The 21,247-nt window shown below is 62.3% G+C and overlaps 2 protein-coding genes across 27 annotated transcripts in view; one reads left to right on the forward strand and one right to left on the reverse strand.

Moving 5' to 3' along the window:
- On the reverse strand, nt 1-14,823 carry TMC8 (transmembrane channel like 8). 8 transcript variants are annotated; one of them, XM_060134971.1, is made up of 19 exons: nt 14,484-14,821; nt 11,316-11,469; nt 10,976-11,124; nt 10,480-10,629; nt 10,107-10,189; nt 9,440-9,576; nt 9,011-9,158; nt 8,473-8,643; nt 8,033-8,172; nt 6,448-6,571; nt 6,007-6,104; nt 5,641-5,824; nt 5,359-5,489; nt 5,111-5,269; nt 4,608-4,686; nt 1,878-4,120; nt 1,444-1,554; nt 379-1,322; nt 92-129 (listed from the first exon to the last, which is right to left on the reverse strand). In XM_060134971.1, exons 2-16 carry the CDS (start codon nt 11,465-11,467, stop codon nt 3,863-3,865), a joined length of 2,163 nt encoding a protein of 720 aa, XP_059990954.1. In that variant the 5' UTR covers nt 11,468-11,469; nt 14,484-14,821; the 3' UTR covers nt 92-129; nt 379-1,322; nt 1,444-1,554; nt 1,878-3,862. The 8 variants fall into 8 exon arrangements, with proteins under 8 accessions (XP_059990958.1, XP_059990954.1, XP_059990956.1 ...); XM_060134973.1 differs by having other exon boundaries at nt 379-3,434; nt 4,021-4,120; nt 4,608-4,658; nt 14,484-14,823; XM_060134972.1 differs by having other exon boundaries at nt 379-3,434; nt 4,021-4,120; nt 14,484-14,823.
- TMC6 (transmembrane channel like 6) overlaps nt 14,049-21,247 on the forward strand; it is a 15,585-nt gene continuing 8,386 nt past the window's right edge. For 5 of the 19 annotated variants that reach the window (XM_060134963.1, XM_060134966.1, XM_060134955.1 and 2 more), the window contains exons 1-10: nt 14,050-14,187; nt 16,186-16,319; nt 16,474-16,616; nt 16,789-16,884; nt 17,204-17,362; nt 18,666-18,771; nt 18,916-19,009; nt 19,247-19,504; nt 19,795-19,985; nt 20,845-20,989. In XM_060134963.1, coding sequence (XP_059990946.1) covers nt 16,261-16,319; nt 16,474-16,616; nt 16,789-16,884; nt 17,204-17,362; nt 18,666-18,771; nt 18,916-19,009; nt 19,247-19,504; nt 19,795-19,985; nt 20,845-20,989 — 1,251 coding nt within the window. In that variant the 5' untranslated portion in view covers nt 14,050-14,187; nt 16,186-16,260. Of the gene's footprint in view, nt 14,188-14,231; nt 14,894-16,185; nt 16,320-16,473; nt 16,617-16,788; nt 16,885-17,203; nt 17,363-17,467; nt 17,631-18,665; nt 18,772-18,915; nt 19,010-19,246; nt 19,505-19,794; nt 19,986-20,844; nt 20,990-21,247 lie in introns of those variants that run through there. The other 14 variants (XM_060134948.1, XM_060134957.1, XM_060134951.1 and 11 more) reach the window with 9 other exon arrangements.

Here is a 21,247-nt window from a genome sequence, read left to right on the forward strand (position 1 = left end):
CCAAGCAGAGCAGCCGCAGGACCCTCATGCCTCTGCCGCGCGGGGCCCTCAGCCAGGAGGGCAAGCGCTTCCTCGAGCGAGGCCACCTCCACTCCAGAGCCTCTGGGTGCTCCCTGGGTGGGTGCGTGCCTGCAGCGGGGAGATAACCGGGATGCCACAGCGCCCCAGGGCTGGGCCCGGGACGGCGACTCTCCCCACACCCCCAGGGAGTTAGGAGGGGCCAGGAGCCAAACCAGGGCTCACAGTCACCACCACTGCCGAGCTGTAGGACCCCAGGGTAGAAGATGTCCGTGTCCTCACCCTGGAATCCTCACCGGGACCCCCCCACCCCAAGGTGGAGGCACTGGTAGCCAGCAAGGGGCAATTAAGCTTGCTAACCCGCTGATTTTGAGACGAGGGGATTATCCCAGATTATCGAGGTGGGCCTGATGTCATCATGAGGGTCCTTCTGAAGAACTGGTGGGTTGGACCCCTCAGGGCTGGGGGCTCAGGGCAGAGAGAAGAGAGGGAGCAGGTAAGGCGGGACTAGGACCCATCCAATCCCACAGAGGCTTTTTTTTTTTAAATGAATGAAGTGACTTTATTGAAACACTCCCTGTTTCTACACTGACACAGCTGCATATGTGTTTTTCTCCTGCTATCACAGAACATGGAGCTTTGATTTGCACACAGGTGCCTTCCTCAGGGAGGATGTCCCGCCCCCAGGGAACAATTTGCTTCCTGTGCGGACTCTTCTCTCCTACAGAGCCTCACAGGTCAGTGGCACTCACATCCCCAGCACAGCCCGGGAACCGGCACCTGACCCAAGGCAGGCCAGTTACAGCCCTGCCCTGGGGCCCCTAGGCCCGGCTCAGGGGCACCCACTGAGGCCTGGGCGTGTTGGGAAGCTGGTCTGGTGGGATGACCCTGCCCAAGCCTGGGCACAGTGTCCTGGAGCTCCCCTGAAGACTGGCTTTGTCACCTCGGTGGTCCCTTCTCCTCAGTGGGCAAGAATCAGCATCTGTCCCTTGCCACCCAGAGTCCTGACTCGTACCCCTGGGGATGTGCTCTGGGGACCCACCTACCTCTCTGCATTTGGGCAAAAGCTAATCTTCTCTTAGTTTTCCTAGCGAAATTCCCTTCCAGAAAGTCTGTTCTCACTCTGCCGGGAGGGGTGCGTGGAGGGAACTGACGACTGAAGGCAGGCAGAAGGGTCCCCTCAGCTGTGGGCAATCTGTTGCCTGAAGTCCCAGAAGCTCGAGGTTTTTCCTCTACGTTGTGCTCAGGGCTTCTGATTCGAGCTGAGGCAGCTCATGAGACGCCTCCCCCTTTTATCGGTGTGTCTGGGGAGCCAGAGTCAGAGCAGAGAACGGTGGGTGGACTCGAGGGACAATTCCCCCAGGCCTTGGTGGGACCGGGGGCATCTCTACTGCCTCACCCCGACTACCCCTCTCCAGCCATCACCTGTGTGCCCCACCAAATGAGGGCTGTTTCTCTGAGCTGTTCTGCGCCTCTTCTCCACAGGCTGCAGGTGTGACAGCACTGAGTAGGTTGCCCCAGGTGAGCCCAGGTCACCTAGATGGAGCGGAGTCAGGGTGTCCGCAAAGCTCTCCTGTCACCCACTAGACTGACATTTCGTGATTCCTGCCCACCGAGGGCCAGTCTCCTCTATGATAAATGGCCTTACCAGCACCTCCTTGCGTCACTTTCCTGGGAGGGTCCCCTGGGTGGGAATCTGTGCTGGGCTGCCTTGGCCAGAGTAGCTGGGAGCCCTCTCAGGGCTGGGTGGGGAGAGTCCGGGACCCCCACCCCCACCCCAAGGTGGAGGCACTGGGGCTCCTGCACCTGGAGAGACCCTGGCTTCACTTACTGCAATAACCCCACGGGCCTCTCCCTACCCACGTGTGTCTTCTTTGCTGCTGGTAGACGCTCAACGTTACCGGACCCCCGGGCTCTCCAAGCCCAGCCATAGGTGTGCTGGTTCCGCCTTCACTCTGGTTGTCCTCGTGGGCCTCAGAGCCCAGTCTAGAGGCCTCAGAGTCCCAGTTTCCACAGCTCAGGCCCGCCCGGCCCATCTCTACACCGTGGCTCAGGCCGTTCCTCTGCCTTCACCTCCTGTCGAGTCCTCCGTCCGCCAAGGCCCCGCTAGTCGCCCACTCCACGAAACCCTCCTGCTGACTGCGATGGCTCCCCCCTGAGCCCCGGGTTGCCTCGCTGGGCCGGCACGGTCACAGGGCCATCAGGGCCCCTTCCCATCTCTCCCACTTTGCTCCTTTAGGCCAATGACCATGTTGTAATAGGGCCTCAACTGCTCTCCTAGGAAGGACACTATATAAGTAACTGCTCATTCAGTCCTCACAACCACGCAGAGGAGGGTGGTGTCATCCCCAGGCTTTGGTCAAGCAAACTGAGGCCCCGAGTTTGAGTTCCTCAAGGTCCCGAAGCTTGTCCCCCTCACATCCGGTGATGCACTTGGTGGGTTCTCTGAAGGCACGTGAAGGTGATGAGAAGGACCTGGATGCCTCAGTGCTGCAGGTTCTCCCGCTTCGCACCCAACAGCCTCACCCCTGGGGGCTCGTTAAACCACATCGCTGGGCTCCACCCTTAGAGGAGGTGCGGTGGGGCCTGAGAACTGGCTTTTCTATCAAGTTCCCAGGTGATGTTGGTGCTGCTGGTCCGGGACCACACGTTGACCCTAAGCTGCTAATTAACAACGTGTGTCGCCTTCTTTGGGGCCAGACTGGTTGCCCTCCCCAAGCTGAGCACGTAGCTCCCTGTGTCTCCCGCAGTCTCCTCACCGGCCCCAGAACAGGGCCCGGCACTTGTTGACAGGCGGATGGGTCATGGGATGCTGGGTGAGTGAGAGAGAGGGACAGCGACAGGAGGAGCTGAACCAGCCAAGACTGCAACGACCACGTGAAGCCCCTGGACTGAGGGCGCCGGGCCAGAGCCGCCCAGATGCCGTGTCCAGGCTGGGAATCCAGCCAGGCGCTGGCCTCCTGCTGCTGGAAGTAGAGCCTCGTCAAGCACGTCCTGGGGTTTCTCCTGACCTTCCCTCCTGACAGCTCTTTAGGCCAGCAATCCTCAACCCTGGCTGCCGGTGAGAGTCACCTGGGAGCTTTAGAAAGTCCAGATGTCTGGCTGCTGGCTGCACCTGGACCAATGGCGTCAGAGTCGCTGGCACAGGGCCAGCATCTGACGGGGCTTCTCAGGAGTTCTCCGAGGCTGAGAACCACAGATTGAGAACCTCTGCAGCCTCGGCACCCGAGGCTTGGGAATCTTGGACGCAGCCCTGCCTTCCTGGGCAGCGGGCTCCGCTACCTCCCGGGGCCCACACTCGGAGTGTCTCCTGATGCAGGTCAGATCTGAGCTCTGCCCCTTGCTGACTCATAACGTCTGTGGGTCTCAGTGGTCTCACACGTGAAGGAGGAATTACAGGAGGTTGTGTAGGGTGCCTGCAGTCAGAGCACAGTAAGCCCCCACTGTGTGCTCTCACTGCGGCCAGGCCTGCCCCTTCCCGCAGGTGGAGGTCTCTGGACTTTTATAATGGTACTGCCCAGGGTAAACAGTTCCTGAGCACTGCCAATGGATGTGTATTTATAAACTGCATTCATGGGTTACTATACTAACATATTATGCATATTATAAAACATTCCACAAAAATAGAAACTTTTAAGGATTGAGATAAAAATATAAATACAAGTTCCCATATTTTCTTCTTGATGCCCCTAGGTATATGCACCCCACCTTAGGGCACCCTGCTGGAGGGCCCACTGAGAGAGGCGGTGGTCACCTGGGGTCACGAGCGTGGGGCGAGGGAGCAGGAAGTGGGGAGCTGCACACGGGGCCCTGGGGAAGCTCCGGGCGGTGGTGGGGGTCGGTGCTACAGCTCCGAACCGCTGGGGAAGCGGCAGCTACGGGCGGGGACCCGGACACCGCGCAACCCGTTAGGATCCTCAAGGGAGGGTTCCGGCCTGGAGGCCCTGGGTCCCGGGGAGCCCGGGCACGGGAATCCGGGGCAGAAGGATCTCGGGCGCGAACCTCGGGAGTGAGGGGACTCAGGCCCCAGAGAGTCGCCGGAGCCCGGCTCCGACATCAGCCGCGACAGGTCATCCACCAGGTGCCACTTCTCCTGCACTTGCTGGGGCGGAAGAGGGGAGCGAGCGGCCGGTTTACGAGCGGCGCCTCCTCTCACCAGCTGCCGCGGGAGAAGCGGCCACCTCACAGTAGCAGCCCCGAGGCCCCGCCCCACCAGAGTTTCCCCTCCCCGCCCCCGCTACGGCCCCGCCCCACCAATCTCCCGCCCTATCCCTAGACCCGCCCCGCCGGGCCAGAGACCACGCCCCTCCCGATCCCGCCCCAGCCCAAGGCCGCGCCCCATCAGGTCCCGCCCCAGCCTGGCCAGAGACCACGCCCCCACCAGTTTCACCTCCTACTTCAGCCCAAGCCCACACTCCCGTTAAACTGGGTCCCCAAGCCTAAAGCCACATTCCTGTTGACTGGTTCCCGGCCGGAGGCACCGGTTCCCTCCCTCCACCTTCCCCACTTCTATCCGCGGCCTGAGGCCACAATCCCGACAGGGTCTTGCCCGGAGTCCGTGACCCCTCCCCAGTCCGGCGGACACTCACCCACACCAGTTGCTTCCGGAGCCCCCGGATGGCCCTCGCGCTGGCCTGGGACTGGGAGACGCACACGGTCAGGACAAGGCTTTGGATAGACGGGGATGCTAGGTCAGTCAGCCCCACTACTTCCTCCTTCCCCACCCCAGTCTCTTAAAAACCACCTCCCGGGGTCTTCTCTCTTTCAGGTTCCTAGACACCGCTTTCTCTCTCCTCTCCTTCCTCCCACTGGTCGCTCAGCCCCTCTCCTCTAAATGTAGTAAGAATAACAAGCGCGGCAGGCTCACAGCGTGTCTGCACCAGGCGACGTGCTTCCCCAGTGGTCACTTAAAGTGCCCGCTTTACAGGTGAGGGCCTTCAGGGGCTGCCCAGGGGCACAGGGCAACCCCCAGGCCACCCGCCCTTGGGCCCCTGGCTCCCTGCGACCTTGGGCTCTCCTTGTCTGGCCCCCAGATCCCATGAGACTGGCTGGGGGTGCCCCCTCCCTCGGCCCCTGCTGCCCTGAAAGGCACCTGAGCAGGATGAGGAGGGGGAAGCTGAAGGCGTGGGAGCCCAGGTAGTGGAGGATGCGCTGGCTAGGGGGTGGGAGCCGGAGGGCCACCAGCTCTGGGACCACCTGCCAGGGGGCTGAGTAGTTGGTGAAGAGGCCACAGTCCCAGGAGGAGCGGATGCTGGGGAGAGACCGCCAGAGGAGGGCCGGTGTCAGTGCTCGGGTGACGAGCTGCCGGCCCGGCAGCCTCAGCCCGTCTGCTCCCCTCACCTGCTGACCACATAGCCCAGGGGCACAGCGGCCAGGAGCAGGCCCAGGATGAGCACCAGCTGGAAGAAGAAGATGGAGCTGGAGGCGCGGAATGGCCGAGGGGACGCCCTGGAGTTCCTCAGCAGGGTGTACTAAGGAGCAAGGACACAGGGGGCTCAGCGCAGTGTGCAGATGGGAGGTGCCCGGCGGGGCAGCAGCAGGAGGTGAGGGCTGCTCTGCTGCTGGCGCTCGAGGTGCCCACACAGGTGCGGCCCTGCTCCCTCCCAGCCCCCGAGCCCTCACCTTCTTGATGTAGAAGGTGAGGAAGACGAAGATGCTGTTAAGCAGGGGCAGCAGGGGGCAGTAGAAGAGGCCCATCCAGGTGACTGTCTGGCCCTCCACGATGTCCAGCACGTTCTTGGGCAGCAGGAACTCCTCCCGGTCCAGCCAGGCCCAGAACCGGCCCGAGAACCGCTCCACCAGCAGCCTGGGGGAGGGGAGTGCCCAGGTACCCACCACCCAGAAGTGTGTGGACCTCGTTGGTCCTGGCTGTGGACCATAACACACTCACACGGTAACAGGCATGTAGAACTGCTCACCCCTGGCTGTGGCCACTGGCCACCCCCAGACACGCCCACTCCACCCCCGTAGTGTCCCCACGTGGCTCACCTCCTAGGCAGGCTGACAAAGAAGGTGAAGGCCACCGTGAGGAGGAAGTTGAAGATGCTGAGTTTGTACAGCTCCTCCCCCACCGAGTTCTCCCAGCACTGGTCAGAGGGGGCATCTGTCACCACCCTCGGTCCCCAACCGCCCCTCACCCGCCCGTTGGGGGACTCTGTGGTCTAGGACCCTTGCCTGGAGTCTGATATGATTGCTAAGTTAAAACCCGGGCCTGGGATAAGATTTGAGCAGACAAAGCCCACAGTCTGGGCTGCCTCTCTGCACAGCGCAGAATGTGATGTGAATGGCGCCCCCTGGAGGTGACTGCTGGGTGGGCAACTCTGCCCACAGCCTCTCACAAAGGTGAGACCCTGAGAAGGACGAGGAGCTCAAAGAGGTGGGGCTTTGCAGAGGACAGGAGGGACAGGCCCTGATAGAGTCACCGGCCACCTGGTAGTCACATGCGTTGTAGCCGTAGGACTCACAGCTGGTCTTGTTTCTGCCAAAGCACAGCAAAGTCTGGCCCAGCGAGAAGGAGAACATTCCCAGGCTGGCCAGCTTCAGCACCACACACCTGGGGGTTAGGGGAAGGGGCGGGGACTGTGTCAGGGGAGGAGCCCAGGCACATCTACTCGGGACACAGGTGTGGCTGACATCTGCATGAGCTCAAGTCTCTCCCGGGCCCAGCCCCCTCGAAACCCAGAGCCCAGCCTCCTTCCAAACTGCTCCATGCGTGTCAATATTTCCCAAAGTGCGTTCCCTAGAATCTTGGTCTCCAGATGATTCACAGGAGAATGGTTCTGTTTACATCAGTTTGGGAAACACGGCACAGTCCAGCCATCCTCCCCCCACACCCAGCTTGGAGATTCACAGGCACATACGTGCTTTTATATCATTAATGCAGGTGAGATCTCTCTTCTAGGGCCTATTAATGCCCTAGTCCGTTTACACTGTCCATATATCACAAACACGTGCATGCATACTCCTGAATAACATGTAACTGGATCACACAGGTAGGGTGGCCTAACCCCAAACGATTGCCTGCACGTTATATCAAAGTGTGGACTTTCTTTTTTTTTTACTTTTTGTCCATACTCCGCAGCACGTGGGATCTTAGTGCCCCGACCAGGGGTCGAACCCGTGCCCTCTGCATTGGAAGCACGGAGTCTTAACCACTGGACCGCCAGGGAAATCCCATGAAGTGTGGACTTTCAAGGCTGATACACGGCCGGAGCCTGGCTGGGAACAGTGGTTCTTGTGTTGAGGAAGGCAGGGGTGGTGGGGGCTTATTTTTATCTTTCATCCTTTTGAGCATTTTGAATTTTTTTTTTTTACCATGTGCACGTGCTATTACCCATTCCAAGAATAAAATTTCAAAGCAAACACAATCTACCTCGGAATGGGTAGATACGCAGAATGGGCTCCGGACAGCTTCTGTGCCAGGGAAGCCCGAGGAAAAGCAGAGCCTGCCAAGTGAGGGGTGGGTGGCAGACGGAAAGAGAACCTGGGCTGGAGCTGTTGTGTGTGTGGGGTCCTGTGGGTGGGTGGGTCCAAGGCAGGACCCGAGTCCTGGGAGAGGAGACAGAGCAGAGCCTGGGGGCGGAGGACGGCTTGAGTTTGAACCTGCACCCAGCAGGCATGGGGAGCCTCCCTTGGCCAAGGCGCTTGACCCTTTCAAACCTCAGTGTCCTCACCTATCCAGTGGCAGTGAGGATGGTCCTAACTTCACAGGTCACGTGAGGGTGTCAAGGTGAGGGGTGTAAACCCTCGGGGCACATGGGAGGGAGCTGTGTTCCTAGGTGGGTGACTGTGGCACCCAACGTGTCCTGGCATAAACAGTCACTGGCTTGCTTTGGATGGTGGGGACTGGAGAACCTTAGACCAGGGCCCCCCAGACTGTGTGTGGGAGCAGCTGCCTGCCTTCCCTTGCACGGGACCCCTGATGCCAGGTGATAACCAAGACAGGCGGCAGGACACAGCCCTTCCATGCCCTCCACACTCCGTCCCACCTGTCACCCCCCCAGGTGTCACTCACCAGATAAGGGTGAGGTTGACCTCAGTGTTGGGAGGGTAGTTTTCCAGCTGGACCAGGAAAACAAACAGCAGGGGACCCAGAAAGTTGACCAGGGCGATGACCCCAGGGGGCAGGTACTGGAGCAGCAGAAACAGGGACTCCTGTGGGGAGAAGTGGATAAGGGGGTGCCGTGGGCTGGAGGGCCCCCAGCGGCTCCCCTATCCCCTACGGCCCCCTTCAAGTGTAACTCTGGTGCAGGCCCGGAATCTGGAAGCCCACGGATTATTCCCAGTGGCAGCAGGAGGTAGCCACAGGTAGAGCCTGTCTGACTTGGTTATGACTTTGGGCAAATTGCTTTAACCTCTGTGAGCCTCGGTTTCCTCTTCTGCAAAGTGGGACCATCCCGTCTCCTCCCCCAGGTCTGGCCAGGATTAAATAAATGCATGTCAGTCGCCTGGCACCTCCTTGTTGTCCTGCGAGTACTTGGTGGCCCAGAAGATAGCACTGATGGCCCCAACCACCAGGAGCCCGATGAGGATGTTGACCCGCAGGTAGGTAAGCAGGTGGCAGGCCCTTTGAGCCCGGGTCTGATGCTGCACCATCAGCAAGTGACGCCCCTCCTCCAGCTCCACCTGTCACGGGGGCAGGGGCAGGGGCACAGGTGGGTTAGGGCTGGCCCAGGTGGAAGCGGAGGGGGCTGGCAAACAGCCCCAGGTCGGTGTGCGTGGGGAGAAAGGCTGCCAGGCTCTAGGCAAGGTTGGGGTGACGCTGAGGCGGGGACAGACGGGCTGGTTTTGTCCACAGCATCCCCAGAGTACCGTGCAGGTGAGCGCTCACACCCAGACACGGCACAGCCCCCGCCTCCAGCTGGAAAACCGTGTGTGCACACACACACAGACAGACACACTCCCACACTCAAGCCACACACTCATACAGTCTCACGTGCTCTCACACTCATTCACTCTCACAACTCACACTCACGCACATCCTCACACACACCTTGAACTCGTTGCTGATCTCATGCTTCTTGATGGTAGCTGCCTCCTGCCCCTGGATGCAGAAGTCCCAGGAAGAGAAGACCTTGGCGCTGAGAGGTGACCTGTAGTCCTGGCCCAGGAACATCTTCTGTGGCAGCCCCTTCACCATCCTGGAGGGGGCAGAGGCCAGGGCTCAGCCTCGGCTCGGCTCTGATCTGGGGTGGGAAGTCCCAGGCAGCCCTAAGTGCAGCCTTTGGCCTCGGCCTGGGTGGGGGGGTGGGGACACAGGAGCGGTGGCCCCGCTCCTGAGGTCTGCAGCTGGGGATGCAGAGTTCCGGCCCTGGAACCTCCATTAGCAGGGACTCCCTGCCAGCTTGGGGGTACCACGCCAAGCAGGGGTGATCAGGGAAGACCCCCTGGAAAGGGGTGGAGGCAGGGGCTCTCCTCTCACCGCCGTAGAATCCCACAGAAGCAGAGGAGCAGGCAGGCCAGTGGGCTCAGTAAGTAGGCCAGGCGGATGCTGTATATTGAGCTGCTCTCAGGCCCCGCTCGGTACGCGCCGTAAAAGAGATAGGTGTTGTTGAAGGCCTGGGGATGTCAGACAATGACAAGTGAGCCAGGCTGTGTGCTAAGTGTTTTCTTGCTGTTAACACATTAGCCCTCACAGTGACCCCATCAGGTAGAGAATAAGAGTATCCCCATTTCACAGAGGCTCAGAAGGGTTGGGCAACTTGCCTAAGGACACACAGCTTGGAAGAAGAGCCAGGACTGGAACACGGGAGCCCGCACGGTAACCACCCAGTGGCTTCCAGGGATGAGGGTAGGGTGGTGCTTATCCCAGAATCCTGGACACTTTTTCCCTTCTTGTCCTTCAAACCCCGACCCCAGCTGGGCTCTGAGGGCCGTGGGCACATGTCCATGGGCCTGGGCTGTGCACAGTGGCCTCAGCCTCTCTCTGACCCCACTGCTGACCCAGCCAGCCTGTCTGTGGAGGACGGTCTCCCTAGAAGCCAACGTGCCCTTGGAGGGGTGAGGGTCCTCTTAGACTGGGGTTCCCTGAGGCTAGATCACCAGGTTCCCCAGCCTCCCTGGTCCACAGCCAGTACAGACCCACTCACCCTGCCAGTTAAAACATTCCAAAGTAGATTGTTGAACTTGGGAACACCAGTCTGGGGTTGGTGGCCACCAGGACACTGGAGGGCTGTCGAGGAGGGAGAGGGGTCCAATAGGGAAGGGTCCCCAAGGCATAGGTGAGACTCTGCCCCTCTCACTCCATAGCCTCCCATCTCAGGAGGCCTGAGCAGGGTCATGAGGGCATGTCAGGAGGCCTGTTATGCAAAAGGCGAGATCGAGTAGAGCCTCACGGCTGGACCCAAGCAGGACGATGCCCAGGGTTTGGACACAGAGGGTTGGGGCTGTCCCAGTGGACCAGGCCCCACAGGGTTCAGGTGGGCTCGGGGGCACTGTTCCCTCCGTGGGCCAGGCACTCACTGAAGTTCAGAGCAGGTCCTCTGTCAGGGGGGCGGAGCCAGGTCAGGGGCAGCAGGACGAAGCTGGTGGTCAGAAGTAGGGTCAGCAGGTTAAGCAGCAGCAGGAAGCGAAGAAAGGTGAAGTAGGACTGGATTCCGGTGCCAAAGAGGCCTGCGGGGAACAGCAGGTGGGTCCGGAGGCGCCGAGCCGTGTGCCCAGCTGATAATCTGAGGGTTGTGGGGGGTGGGTGAGCAGCCTCACAGGGACCTCAGTGTAACGGCCAGTCCTGGAGGCTGGCCTAGCAGTACCTCTAACAGCCACCAGGGGTGCCATCATCCACCAAGGTTTGAAGGGTGGCTCTGGGGGCAGAGGGGGATGTGTGAGGAAGGCGGGGTGGGTTGGTGGGGGTGGAGGGGTACAATGGCCAGGGGGATAATGCCCTCCTCTGGTTTCCAAACTAGACATTGAGACTGCAGAGAGGGGAGGCAGGAGGTGGGGATTGGGGTTCGGGTCCTACCCCCGATCTCGTAGAGAGCCCCCTCCCAGAGCCCACAGCCCCGGGCCAGCCGCCGTGCTGCCTCCCCCAGGCGCCGTCCTGCAGTCTGCTGCCTGTGACGCCACTGCTGCCAGCACGAGGTCTTCACCCCCTCGGGCTCCCGCAGCTGCCTGGGATGGGGTGGTGATGGGAGGGGTCCCTGAGTCACCCAGCATGCCCACCTGGCCAGGCAGAGCAGCACCCTGAGCCAGGGAGTCTTCCCACTGCTGGTGATTTCCACCCCCCCAACCAACAGGTGCATCCTCTCCCCACCCCCACTGCTCCTCCTCCGCTGTGTTCGGCAAGGTGTTCGGGCACCCACCGGATGAAGCGCTTGTCCACCATGGCGTAGGGCAGCAGCCGCACAGGTTCCTGGGAGGAGCACAGCCGCTCCATCTCCTGCTCCCACAGCTCCTCGCCGGCCGGCTCAGGTTCTGGCTCCCCTGAGGCCTGCACCGACCACTGCCTCAGCATCTCTGTGATGGGGTTGAAGTTGGGGTTGTAACGCTCCCCCTCCTGGGAGGGGATGCTGTTGGAGGAGATCTGGCTCAGTCTCCAGCCACATCTCAAAGCAACGTATGGCCTCAGTCTCCCCATCTGTCAGACGGGGAGAAAGGTCCAAAGGGCTCGGAAAGATGGGACGTCACAAACAAAGCCAAGGCCAGGTGTGGCCACAGTTAAGTGCGGTGGAGCCCAAGGCCCGCTCTGCCCCACCGCAACCGGTTACCAGTGGCCGCAGCCCTTCCCCATCGCCCCCTGGCAAGGGACAATTCCACGTGCCGATTCTCCCATTGGGAAGACCTCTCTGCCGCAAACCCCAGCAGTTCCCTGGATTCAGCATACTGCAACACCTCGAATCCGGACGTGTTGGGACCTCCTCTGTCTTCTACCTGGTGGTCCAGATCCCGGGACTGGGTCCACCCCGGCCCCCCATGGAACCCAAATGGGGAAGCGTGGCTACAGCCCCGGCCGTGGGAAAGGAAGGAAGGGACCCCTCTGCCCCTCAGCAGCGGCTCTCACCCCTTCCCCGCCAGCTGCCAGCGGCTCCTCGGCCTCAGTTCTCTCTTCCACCCCCTCACGATCCCCCCTCCCCTCACGCTGCACCCAGCTCACCTGGGGACAAGGGACCTAGAGACCGTCCTCCGACTGGCTCCCGCCACTCCCGGCGGGGCTGCGAGAGAGCCGAGGGGAGGGGTCACATGACAGGAACCCCAGCACCCCTAGCCGTCGCCTCCCCGTACTCCTCTCTCCCCCGCCTCCGGCACTTCCTCCGCGCTCCACTGAGGCCCGCACTTCCTGAGGGGGCGCGGAGCGCCAGCAGGCAGGTGAGAGGCGCTGCGCGTGCGCGCTGGGCGGGGGTCGGGCCCTTCCCCTCCCCACGGGGGACCCGCGGCTTCTGGGCCGAAGGTCTGACCCTGCGGGGCTGCGGTCGGCTGGGCGCAGGCCCCGCCCCTTATCCGCCGGTAGCCCCGGCTCCGCTCGGCTCAGAGGGCGCGATAGTGCAATAACTTAGGGGGTGGGTCCGACCACTCAGGGCTGCTCGATTTTCAGAGGCCCTAGGCGTTATTTCTCAACTTCCCGCCTCGATCTTTGGCACTTAAACCGAAGCGGCCCAGCGCCTGGCCCATAGGAAGCGCTCAGGAACTCGCTGCACTCATGCCCCGCCCCGGCGAGTTATCTCGGCCCTTTCTCTCTCTTGGGACCCCCTGGGAGGCCCCGCGGTCCTGTCCTTCCTCCTTCTCCCTCTCCGCCTCCTTGAGGGCCCCCCTCATCCCTAAAGAGCTCCAGTGTTTTTTCTGCTTCCCTGCCTGCTTCCGCTCCTGGTTTTCCAGACGCCCCCGCCCCCCCGCCCCGCGCCCCATGCCAGGCCCCAGGCTGGGTGCTGGTGCTGGGCACACAGTGAGCATAGAGATAGAGACGGAGCGGGAGAGGGGGGACGGACTAGTAAATGTACATGTCACTAGGAAGTGGCACATGCTCCAACAGGGTTCAATCCCGGAAGGCTCCCCAGAGGAGGTGACTTTCAAGTTGTGCCTGGGATCATGCAAGTAAAACGTGACTGGAGCATGGGTGTGCAGGGCAGGGAGTAGTGTTGGGGGAGAGGCGGGGGCTGGGCAGAGCTAGTTCTCTAGGCTGAGGTGCCTGTACCAAGATCCATCCTGAGGCAATGACTATTTGGGCATCCTGGCTTGGCCCACCTGTCCTCCCCTCCAGGAGGGCCCTCCCCTTCCTTTCTGCCTTCCAGCTCACTTTTACCCTGCCCGCCTCTCAAGTCTTCTCCCAACAAGAAATGGCTCCCACCACTGTCCAAATCCCACCCTTTTCTCAAACCCAAGGGTGACTCTCCTCTGCCGGGCTTTTTCGAGGTCAGGTTTCTAGGTAGAGCTCCCAGGTGGACAAGACTTACACCCTGGCCGATGACACCCTGGAGGCTGACTGACCTCTCGGCCCGTTTCCTCATCTGTGAGCTAGGGTCATCAGTGCCCCCTTCCCTGGCTTGTGGGGAATAACGGAGCAAACAGCAATGGGGACAGCCCCCAAGTGTGCCTCCTCTCTTCCCCACCTAGCACACAGGAAGTGTGCCGGAACTCTGCTGGAGAAACCACGCCCACATCGGGAGGTCGGAGATAACCCCGGGTTCTACCAGCCAGTTTGGGGCTAGTTGTCGCAGGAGGCTGTGCTGGAGGAAGGGGCTACCCAATGTAGTCCTGCAACGCCCGCCGTATCCGTGTGGCTTTGCCGCATGGTGTTATTTTGATAATCGTCCTGGTAAGCGGGAGGGTCTGGAATCATTGTCTCCATTTGAAACTTGGGGAAACTGAGTCCCACAGAAATTGGCTTCAACCGGAGATTGGAACACTTCCAGACACTCGCCGCCTTCATCTTGGTCAGACCTCAGGGTGGGGTGAGAGGAGGGGTCGGAAGCTGGTGGGGAGAGGGCACAGTCGCCGAGGGCTCGACGGGGAGGGGAAGCAGGAGGAGCGGGGCGCGCCCCCCCAGCCGGGTCACGTGACTTGTCCGAGCCCCGTCGCCACGTGGGCCGGGCTGGGCGGAGCAGCACTCTGGCCCCGCCAGGCCTGATACGCTCACAGGTCGACCCAGGGCCCTTGGCCACTCCCTCCCTCTGACCTCACGACCCCTCCCGCAGCTGGTGGAGCCCAGACACAGTTTCCGGCGGCCCTCGCGGGGGACAGGTGAGCCGCGCGCCGGGCCCCTCCTCCCCAGCGCCTCCCAGGCCAGCGCCGGGATGCGGATGCCGGGTCGTGGGTGGGGGCTGCAGCTCCGGGGCTTAGGGACCTCGCCCTCGTCCTCCTAGCCCCATCCAATTCCCTTGCGGCCACCAGCTCCACCCCCTCCGAATTCCTTTGGGCCTCTGGGGCCACTGGGCACTGCGTTGACTCCTCGGGTTCTCTTGGATCTCCCTGAGTTCACTACCGGAGTTGACTCTCTCAGGGGTGTCCGGGCGGGGGACGTGAAGATCTCAGCTCACCCCAACAGTCAGGTGGCGGGCGTCAGGGGAGAGGGCGGTGGTGTGCGTCTCTCGAGATGGGAAAGGGTGGGGAGGCTGGGTTTGCAGGTGGGTACCACTGGTGAAAAGTGGGCGTGTGGGAGACTGGCAGATGAGGGGTCCAGGGTCTCTCGGAGTTCCTGCCTTCCCTTGGCTCAGAGGCTGGGCCGCGGCGCTGACTGGGCAGTAGCTGCTCCCAGAGGACTGGCTTCCGGCTGGGGTGGGGTTTCTGGAAACGCGCCCCACCCTGCCCCTCCCTACCTGGCTCACGGCTCAGGAATGGTGCACCCTGGGAGCTCCTGCCCGACTTGTCCCTGCCTGGGCGAGGGTGCCGGGGTGCTGGGTACCAGCCGGACAGAAGTCTAGGGCAGTGCCCAGATGCCAGTGCCCAGGTGAGCCCCCATCCTCCAGGCAGCCTCTGAGCGCCTTCAATCTCCCTGCTTCTCCCTCCTGGACAAGGGGTGTGTGGGAGAGGCCTGCGGATCTGAACCTGGGAAGGTCTGTCTTTCCAGGAAGGAATTCCAGCTCTAGGGACTGGATTGGGGGGCACACCCTCAGCCCCAGCTACTCACCATTTCAAGCGGAGTTAAGAGTCCACCTCTGACCTCTCTCTGCTGGTTTCTCCACACTGTGCTCCTGTGAGAGAGAAGGGGATGGGGCTTGGACTCTGTGCGGCCTGGGCTCAGAGACTGGACACCCCTAAGTGAGGGCACTGTCTGGGTACAGCTCTAGCGGGACCTGCTCTGTCTGGACACCCTGGCCTCGCCCGAGGAAGCCCCTTGAGCTGAGCCAGCTTTCCTCTGTGCTGAGTTCCCTGGGGGTGAGGGTAGCGAGGAGGGGTGGACAGGGCAGACCGAAGGCTGGGCCCCGTCCTCCTGGGGCAGAGCCTGCAGGACTCAGGGGGTGGTTGGGAGCCTGCTGCCCTTGCCCCACTCCCACAGGCTGAAGAGCCTGGACAAGGCCGCCCTGGTTCAGTTGTCTTGGGTGATGGCAGAGCCCGGACAAAGGCTGCCTGTTCAACGCCCAGCACCCCTCCCCCCGCCAGCTGCCCTGGCCTGCGGGAGGTGATGGACTATAGGGGAGTCTCCCAGGAGGGCTGTCAACATTGACGCGCCCAGGCTGGTGTGGAGTAACTCCTGTGGGGGGGATGCAGGGTGGGCCGCAGCCGAGGAGGCCATCCTGTCTGCCGTTCTGTCAGGCGCTGGTGGGGGTGAGGGCCCAGGCTGCTAGCTGTCTGTGGGATTTCCGGCCGGGAGGAAGTGCTGTGTGGTCACGGGCGGGCGCAGGGAAGGTCTCAACTGCTCTGACCTTTCCCACCCAGAGGGCGGCATCTCTGGGTCAGAACCCTGGGAATGGAGAACCTATCTACAGGCACCCCACCCGCTCCCCATCTCTCAGGGATGGCGTCACTGAGGAAGCCGGTGGGGAGCTGCCCAGACTCCCCTCACTTCCTTCCTCCTTCCCTCCGGAATGAGCTCCCCCTCAGTCCGTTCTGGCCTGAGGATTATTTGGGGCCCCTCACTTGGCCACGCGTTTGGTGTTTGTGTGTGGATGGGGGCAGGATGGGGGCTCAGGCAGCCTGGGCTGGGAGTGGCACCCGCCCCATGGTCCCCAGGGAGCGGGCAGTGGAGCTGGGTGCCAGGCTAACTTTGCTGTAACGCTTTCTGTCTCATCACATGGGCAGCGGGAGGCTCCTGAGGCTGTGTCCAGGCTCTGAACTGCCCTAGGTCGGCAGACTGGCTGCGGGTGGGCCGCAGATATGTCCCGGTCGCTGGCTTTTGTCCTCAATGTCCCTGAGACCCCACAGGACCCAGAGGAGTAAGTGCTCTGAGGTGGGGCTGGGGGGCTGGGATGTATCACCCCCAGGGAGAGGTGGTCTGGACCTCAGCCCTTCGGAGCGGGTAGGCTGCTGGGGCGAGGACTGGGTCAGCCGCAGCCTGAACTCCTGCCCCTTCCCCCATTCTCACCACAGCAGCCAGGAGCCCAGCCCCTACGATGAGAGCGAAGTGCACGACTCTTTCCACCAGCTCATCCAGGAGCAGAGCCGCTGGGTGGCCGAGGAGGGGCTGGAGCTGCAGCAGAGGGTGCTGGGGGCTGGAGCCCTGGGGGCCTCAGGTGAGCCCGCCTGCCCTGGCCCAGGCCGGGTGCTGGGATGTGTGGGCCGGACATGGAGCCTCTCAACCTCTCAGGAAGCTCCTCCTAGCAGCCTGGGGCAGCGGGTGGGCAGGGGATATCTCCGGCCAGTGGTGTCTGTAGAACCTCTGGACGAGTCTTTCTTGCTGGGCAGGCAGTGACCGCCAGGCCTTGCTGGGGCCCGAGGGCGCCCCTGTCTACAGCACGGCCACACTCCGCATCTTGGCCAGCATGCCCAGTCGCACCATTGGTGAGTGGGACCCTCTGCCTTTGGACCCTGGGCTGGGCTGCGGTTTCCGGCGGGGATCTGTGTACCTCAGAGCCAGGCCTCTTTGGCTCTTACCCCACCCCGTCTGCTGCTTGGAGGCCCAGCCCAGTCCCATGCAGCCTCGCCGCGGTCTAAAAACGACTCCGGAGTCGTCACGGGGATAAAAATATGCTCTTGGGAACCCGGTGGTGCTTGAGGTCTCTTGTGAAAGAACTTTCATGGGTCCTGGGAAGGAGTGGGGGGGCAGCCCCTGCCTCTACATAAGAGGGGCGCGTCCCCCCCTGACCAGCGGCCTCCACAGGCCGGAGCCGCGGCGCCATCATCTCCCAGTACTACAGCCGTACAGTGAGGCTGCGCCGCAGGGCCGGCCGGCCTCAGCTCAGAGACGTGGGCCGCTCAGCCCGGCCCAGCCTCCGCCTGTACGACCTGGAGCTGGACCCCGCGGTCCTGGAGGAGGATGGTGAGTGAGGGGGGGCCGGAGCCTCGGTGGGGAGGAGGTCAGCAGGCTGGGTCGGGGGACTGGGGTGCAGTGGGCTGTCTGAAGGCCCCCAGCGGTGAGGTCTCTTTGCAGGGGTATGGGAGTGTCTCGGTGTTCTGGCCACTGGCGTAGAGAAGTGCGGGCCTTTCCAGCTGCACAGTGTTTGGCTCATGCAGGCACGCGCTCCACAGCGTCTGTTGAGCATTTGTAGTGTCGCAGACGCTGGTGTTGGCTTTGGGATGTGATGGTGGTAAGCAGACCCAGTCAGCTCTCATGCAGCTTATTGTCTGCCTTGTGAAACAGACAGGAACCAAATAAATGGATAAGTGGATGGTTGAAGCTCAGATAAGGGCAGCTGAGGAAAGGCATGCCGCAGGAGAGTGTCACGGAACCTGTCTAGCCTGGAGCGACCCAGGAAGGCTTCCTGGAGGAAGTGACACTAGAGTCAATGGGGCATGGGCAAAGGCCCTGAGGTGGGAGCCTGCCGGCTTGCCTGAGTATCTCGGAGGCCTGTGTGGCGGGGCTGGGGAACAAGGGAGAGTGGTCATAGGAGGGAGCAGGGCCCAGCTCACAGGTTGGTCTTCAGCCAGATGATCTCTGGCATCAGTGCCCAGGGGCTTGGGTACTTCCTGGGGCCCTGCCTGTGTTTCCTCTCCCTGTTTACCCAAGGCCTGCAGCTGGTGGGTGACGGAGCAGTGCAGGGTGGTGTGGGCTCTGAGGTCAGGATGGACATTCCAGTTTCATTGTGTAAACCATGCCAGGTGTCTGCTTTCTGGTCATTTTTTATGTGTAAAGTGGGGTTAAAATAGCACCCCCTTTCCAGGGTGGTTGTGAAGATGAAAGGAACGAGGACATAGGGGAGGGGCAGATCTCCAGGTCCCGCCCTCCCCTACTCACCCCACCAGGCCTTGGCATAGTGGGATGTGGTGGGGGGACAGTGGGGACTGCTGAGTGGGGGGTGGACGGGGCTCAGGGGCATTGGGGGGTCAAAGCAAGATGCGAGTGGGGACCCAAGAGGAGAGTTTGGTTCAAGGCAGAGGGGCCACTGGGCTGCGCCTCGGAAGATGCTGGGAGCTTGATCGTGTCCTGGGCTCCAGGGGGTGGAGGTGAGAGAGTGATGGCCAGTGGGGGTGTGGGACAGGTGGGCAGCACAGTGTCCTAGCAGAGAGGAGCCATTGGGCCCGGCAGGGCGGCAGAGGCCTGTGTTGCCGGGGAACGGCCACAGTTGTGGGAGGGAGGGAAGGATGCTGCGGGGAACCTGCAGGGCTCCCTCCTGCTCCTACAGAGAAGCGGGGCCTCCTGGTGAAGGAGCTTCAGGGCCTGACGGTGGCCCAGCGGGACCACATGCTCCGGGGGATGCCGCTGAGCCTGGCCGAGAAACGCTGCCTGCGGTCAGTGCCCCTCGGCCTCGTGCGGACCCCAGCCCCACTTCCTCGGCTGGGCGTGGTGGTTGGTGAGAAGGGCCCTGAGCCTGCGGTGGGCGGGTGGTCCCTGGGAGGGAGTGGACCAAGCCCTGACGCTGCCTCTGCCCCCAGAGAGGAGAGCCGGCCCCCGAGGGGCAAGCGGAGGGTCCGGGGGCGCCATGGGCTCCTCTCCTGCTGCAGCCGGCTGCGCGACAGCTGTAACCTGGTAGGCGCCTCTGGGCGGCTGGGGGCGGGGGCACTGAGGGGGGCCACGTGTTCTCCCTCCGCGTGCTGCTCGTGGGGTCCTCTAGCCTTCAGCCTGGCTCTGGGCGTGATCGACCCCCCCTCCCCTAGCGGCTGCCCCTCCACTGCCCCTGCGCTCTAGGCCTGGCCCGGGGTCTGGTTGGGGGCCGGCTCCCCTCTCCAGCCTCGCCTGAGGGCTGTCCTGCTGCTGGCCCCACAGGCGTTGCACAACCTGGGGCTCACGCTGCTCTCGGGGCTGCAGGCCCTGATGCCCTGGCACTACGCCCTGAAGCGGATCGGGGGCCAGTTCGGCTCCAGCGTTCTCTCCTACTTCCTCTTCCTCAAGACCCTGCTGGCCTTCAACACGCTGCTGCTGCTGCCACTGCTGGCCTTTATCGTGGCTGTGCAGGCCGCCTTCCCGCCTGCGCCCTCGGGCTCCACGCCCGCCTTCAGGGGCCTGGAGCTTCTCACAGGCAGGGTGAGGCTTGGTGGGGGCGGGCAGGCGCCCCCTTGTCACGGCTTCCTCCAGGGATCCCCACCCCACCCCTTGCTGCGACTCCGGGAGGGGGGTGCCCTGGCAGCTCCAGGGTGGCCGCGGCCCTTTGCCCACCTCCGTGTTCTCCTCACTGCCCCTGCCCTGGCCCTTCCCCTTCCGCCTTTCCCCTCGCCCTGCCCCCTGGGTGCCCTCCATCTGCCTTCCAAGCCTGAGGGTGGGTCAGGTGCAGGGAGGGGGAGAGTCCCTGATGTGGCCGGGCGTCCTCTCTACAGGGCTGCTTCACCCACACCGTCATGTACTACGGCTACTATAGTAACGTGACGCTGAACCAGCCATGTGCCTCCCCACTGGATGGCGGCCAGTGCACGCCTGCGGCGGGCGGCCTGCCCTACAATATGCCCCTGGCCTACCTCTTCACCGTGGGGGTAGCTTTCTTTATCACCTGCATCACTCTGGTGTACAGGTAATAGCCCTCCACTCTATGACCCTGGCTCTGAGCGCCATTGATCCACCCATACATCCATCTGTCCATCCATCCATCCATCCAGCTACCCATCCATTCATCCGTCCAGCTACCTATCCATCCACCATCACTTCCTCATCCATTCATCCGTCCATCATCACTCCATCCATCCATCCATCCATCCATCCATGGATCCTGCCTTCCTTCCATTCATCCATCTACACTTTCATCCACGCACCCAACCACTCCACAAACATTTGCTGTGCTCTGCTCAGGACAGGAAGGTAAGTGAGTTTGGTGCATGTCCTTGAGAAGCTTGCTGTCTACAGGAGAAGACGGGCCAATGAAGAGGCTGGGAAACTCCTGGTGTTATATTGCTCCGGTGTTTTGGAGCATAGGAGAGGAAGTCAGACCAGTTCCCCAGGGCGGTGGCACTCATCCCAGAGAGGGAGGTTAAATAAGGGTGGGCTGGAGAAAGGCCGGGGAAGGTGTTTTGGTTATCGGGAGAGGCAGTGCAAAGGCCCTGAGGTGAGCCAGCACCCTCTGCAGCCACGTCTGGGTGGGAGGCAGCCAGCCATGTTGGTGGGGAGTGGAGCCTGACCCCTCTTCTAGCCACCTGTGGCTGGCGGGCACCCTGTTGGTCAGGGCTGATCTAAGAGTGGCCGGCGGTCCACACCAGGAGGCTGAGAGCTCTGGGCTAGAGGTGGGGCAGGGAGAGTGGCTGGAGGCCCATCCAGCGCCGGGAGGGCCCCCCTGAGTGGGTGGTAGGTTTTGGCTGCAGGGAGCATCCCATCTGTCTTCTCCCAGCCTCTGCGCCTTCCGCCCCATCTCACCCTCTGCCTGCCTCTGCTTCTCCCAGCATGTCCCGCTCTTTTGGGGAGAGCTACCGGGTAGGCAGCACTTCGGGGGTCCACGCCGTCACTGTTTTCTGTTCCTGGGACTACAAAGTGACTCAGAAATGGGCCAGCCGCCTCCAGCACGACAATATCCGAACCCAGCTGAAGGTGAGCTGCCCAGGGGCCCTGGGGCCGCTGTCCCCCACCCCGTATCCAGGGAACACCAGTCAGGGCCTGCTCCAGTGGGAGAGGGTTAGGGCTGCTCTTGGGCCCTCTCCCCGGAGTCCCCGTGTCCTCCAGCCCCCGCGGGCAGAGGCCTGCGGGGCGCCAGCTGGCATGTGTCCCAGTCCCCGGAATAGCCCTGGGGTACACGAGAGGACACTGCCCAAGGCCTCAGGGCTCGAGGGTGGCTGGCTGGGCCTCGCG

This window comes from Lagenorhynchus albirostris, chromosome 20, assembly GCF_949774975.1.
Source record: "Lagenorhynchus albirostris chromosome 20, mLagAlb1.1, whole genome shotgun sequence".
Lineage (NCBI taxonomy): Eukaryota > Metazoa > Chordata > Mammalia > Artiodactyla > Delphinidae > Lagenorhynchus > Lagenorhynchus albirostris.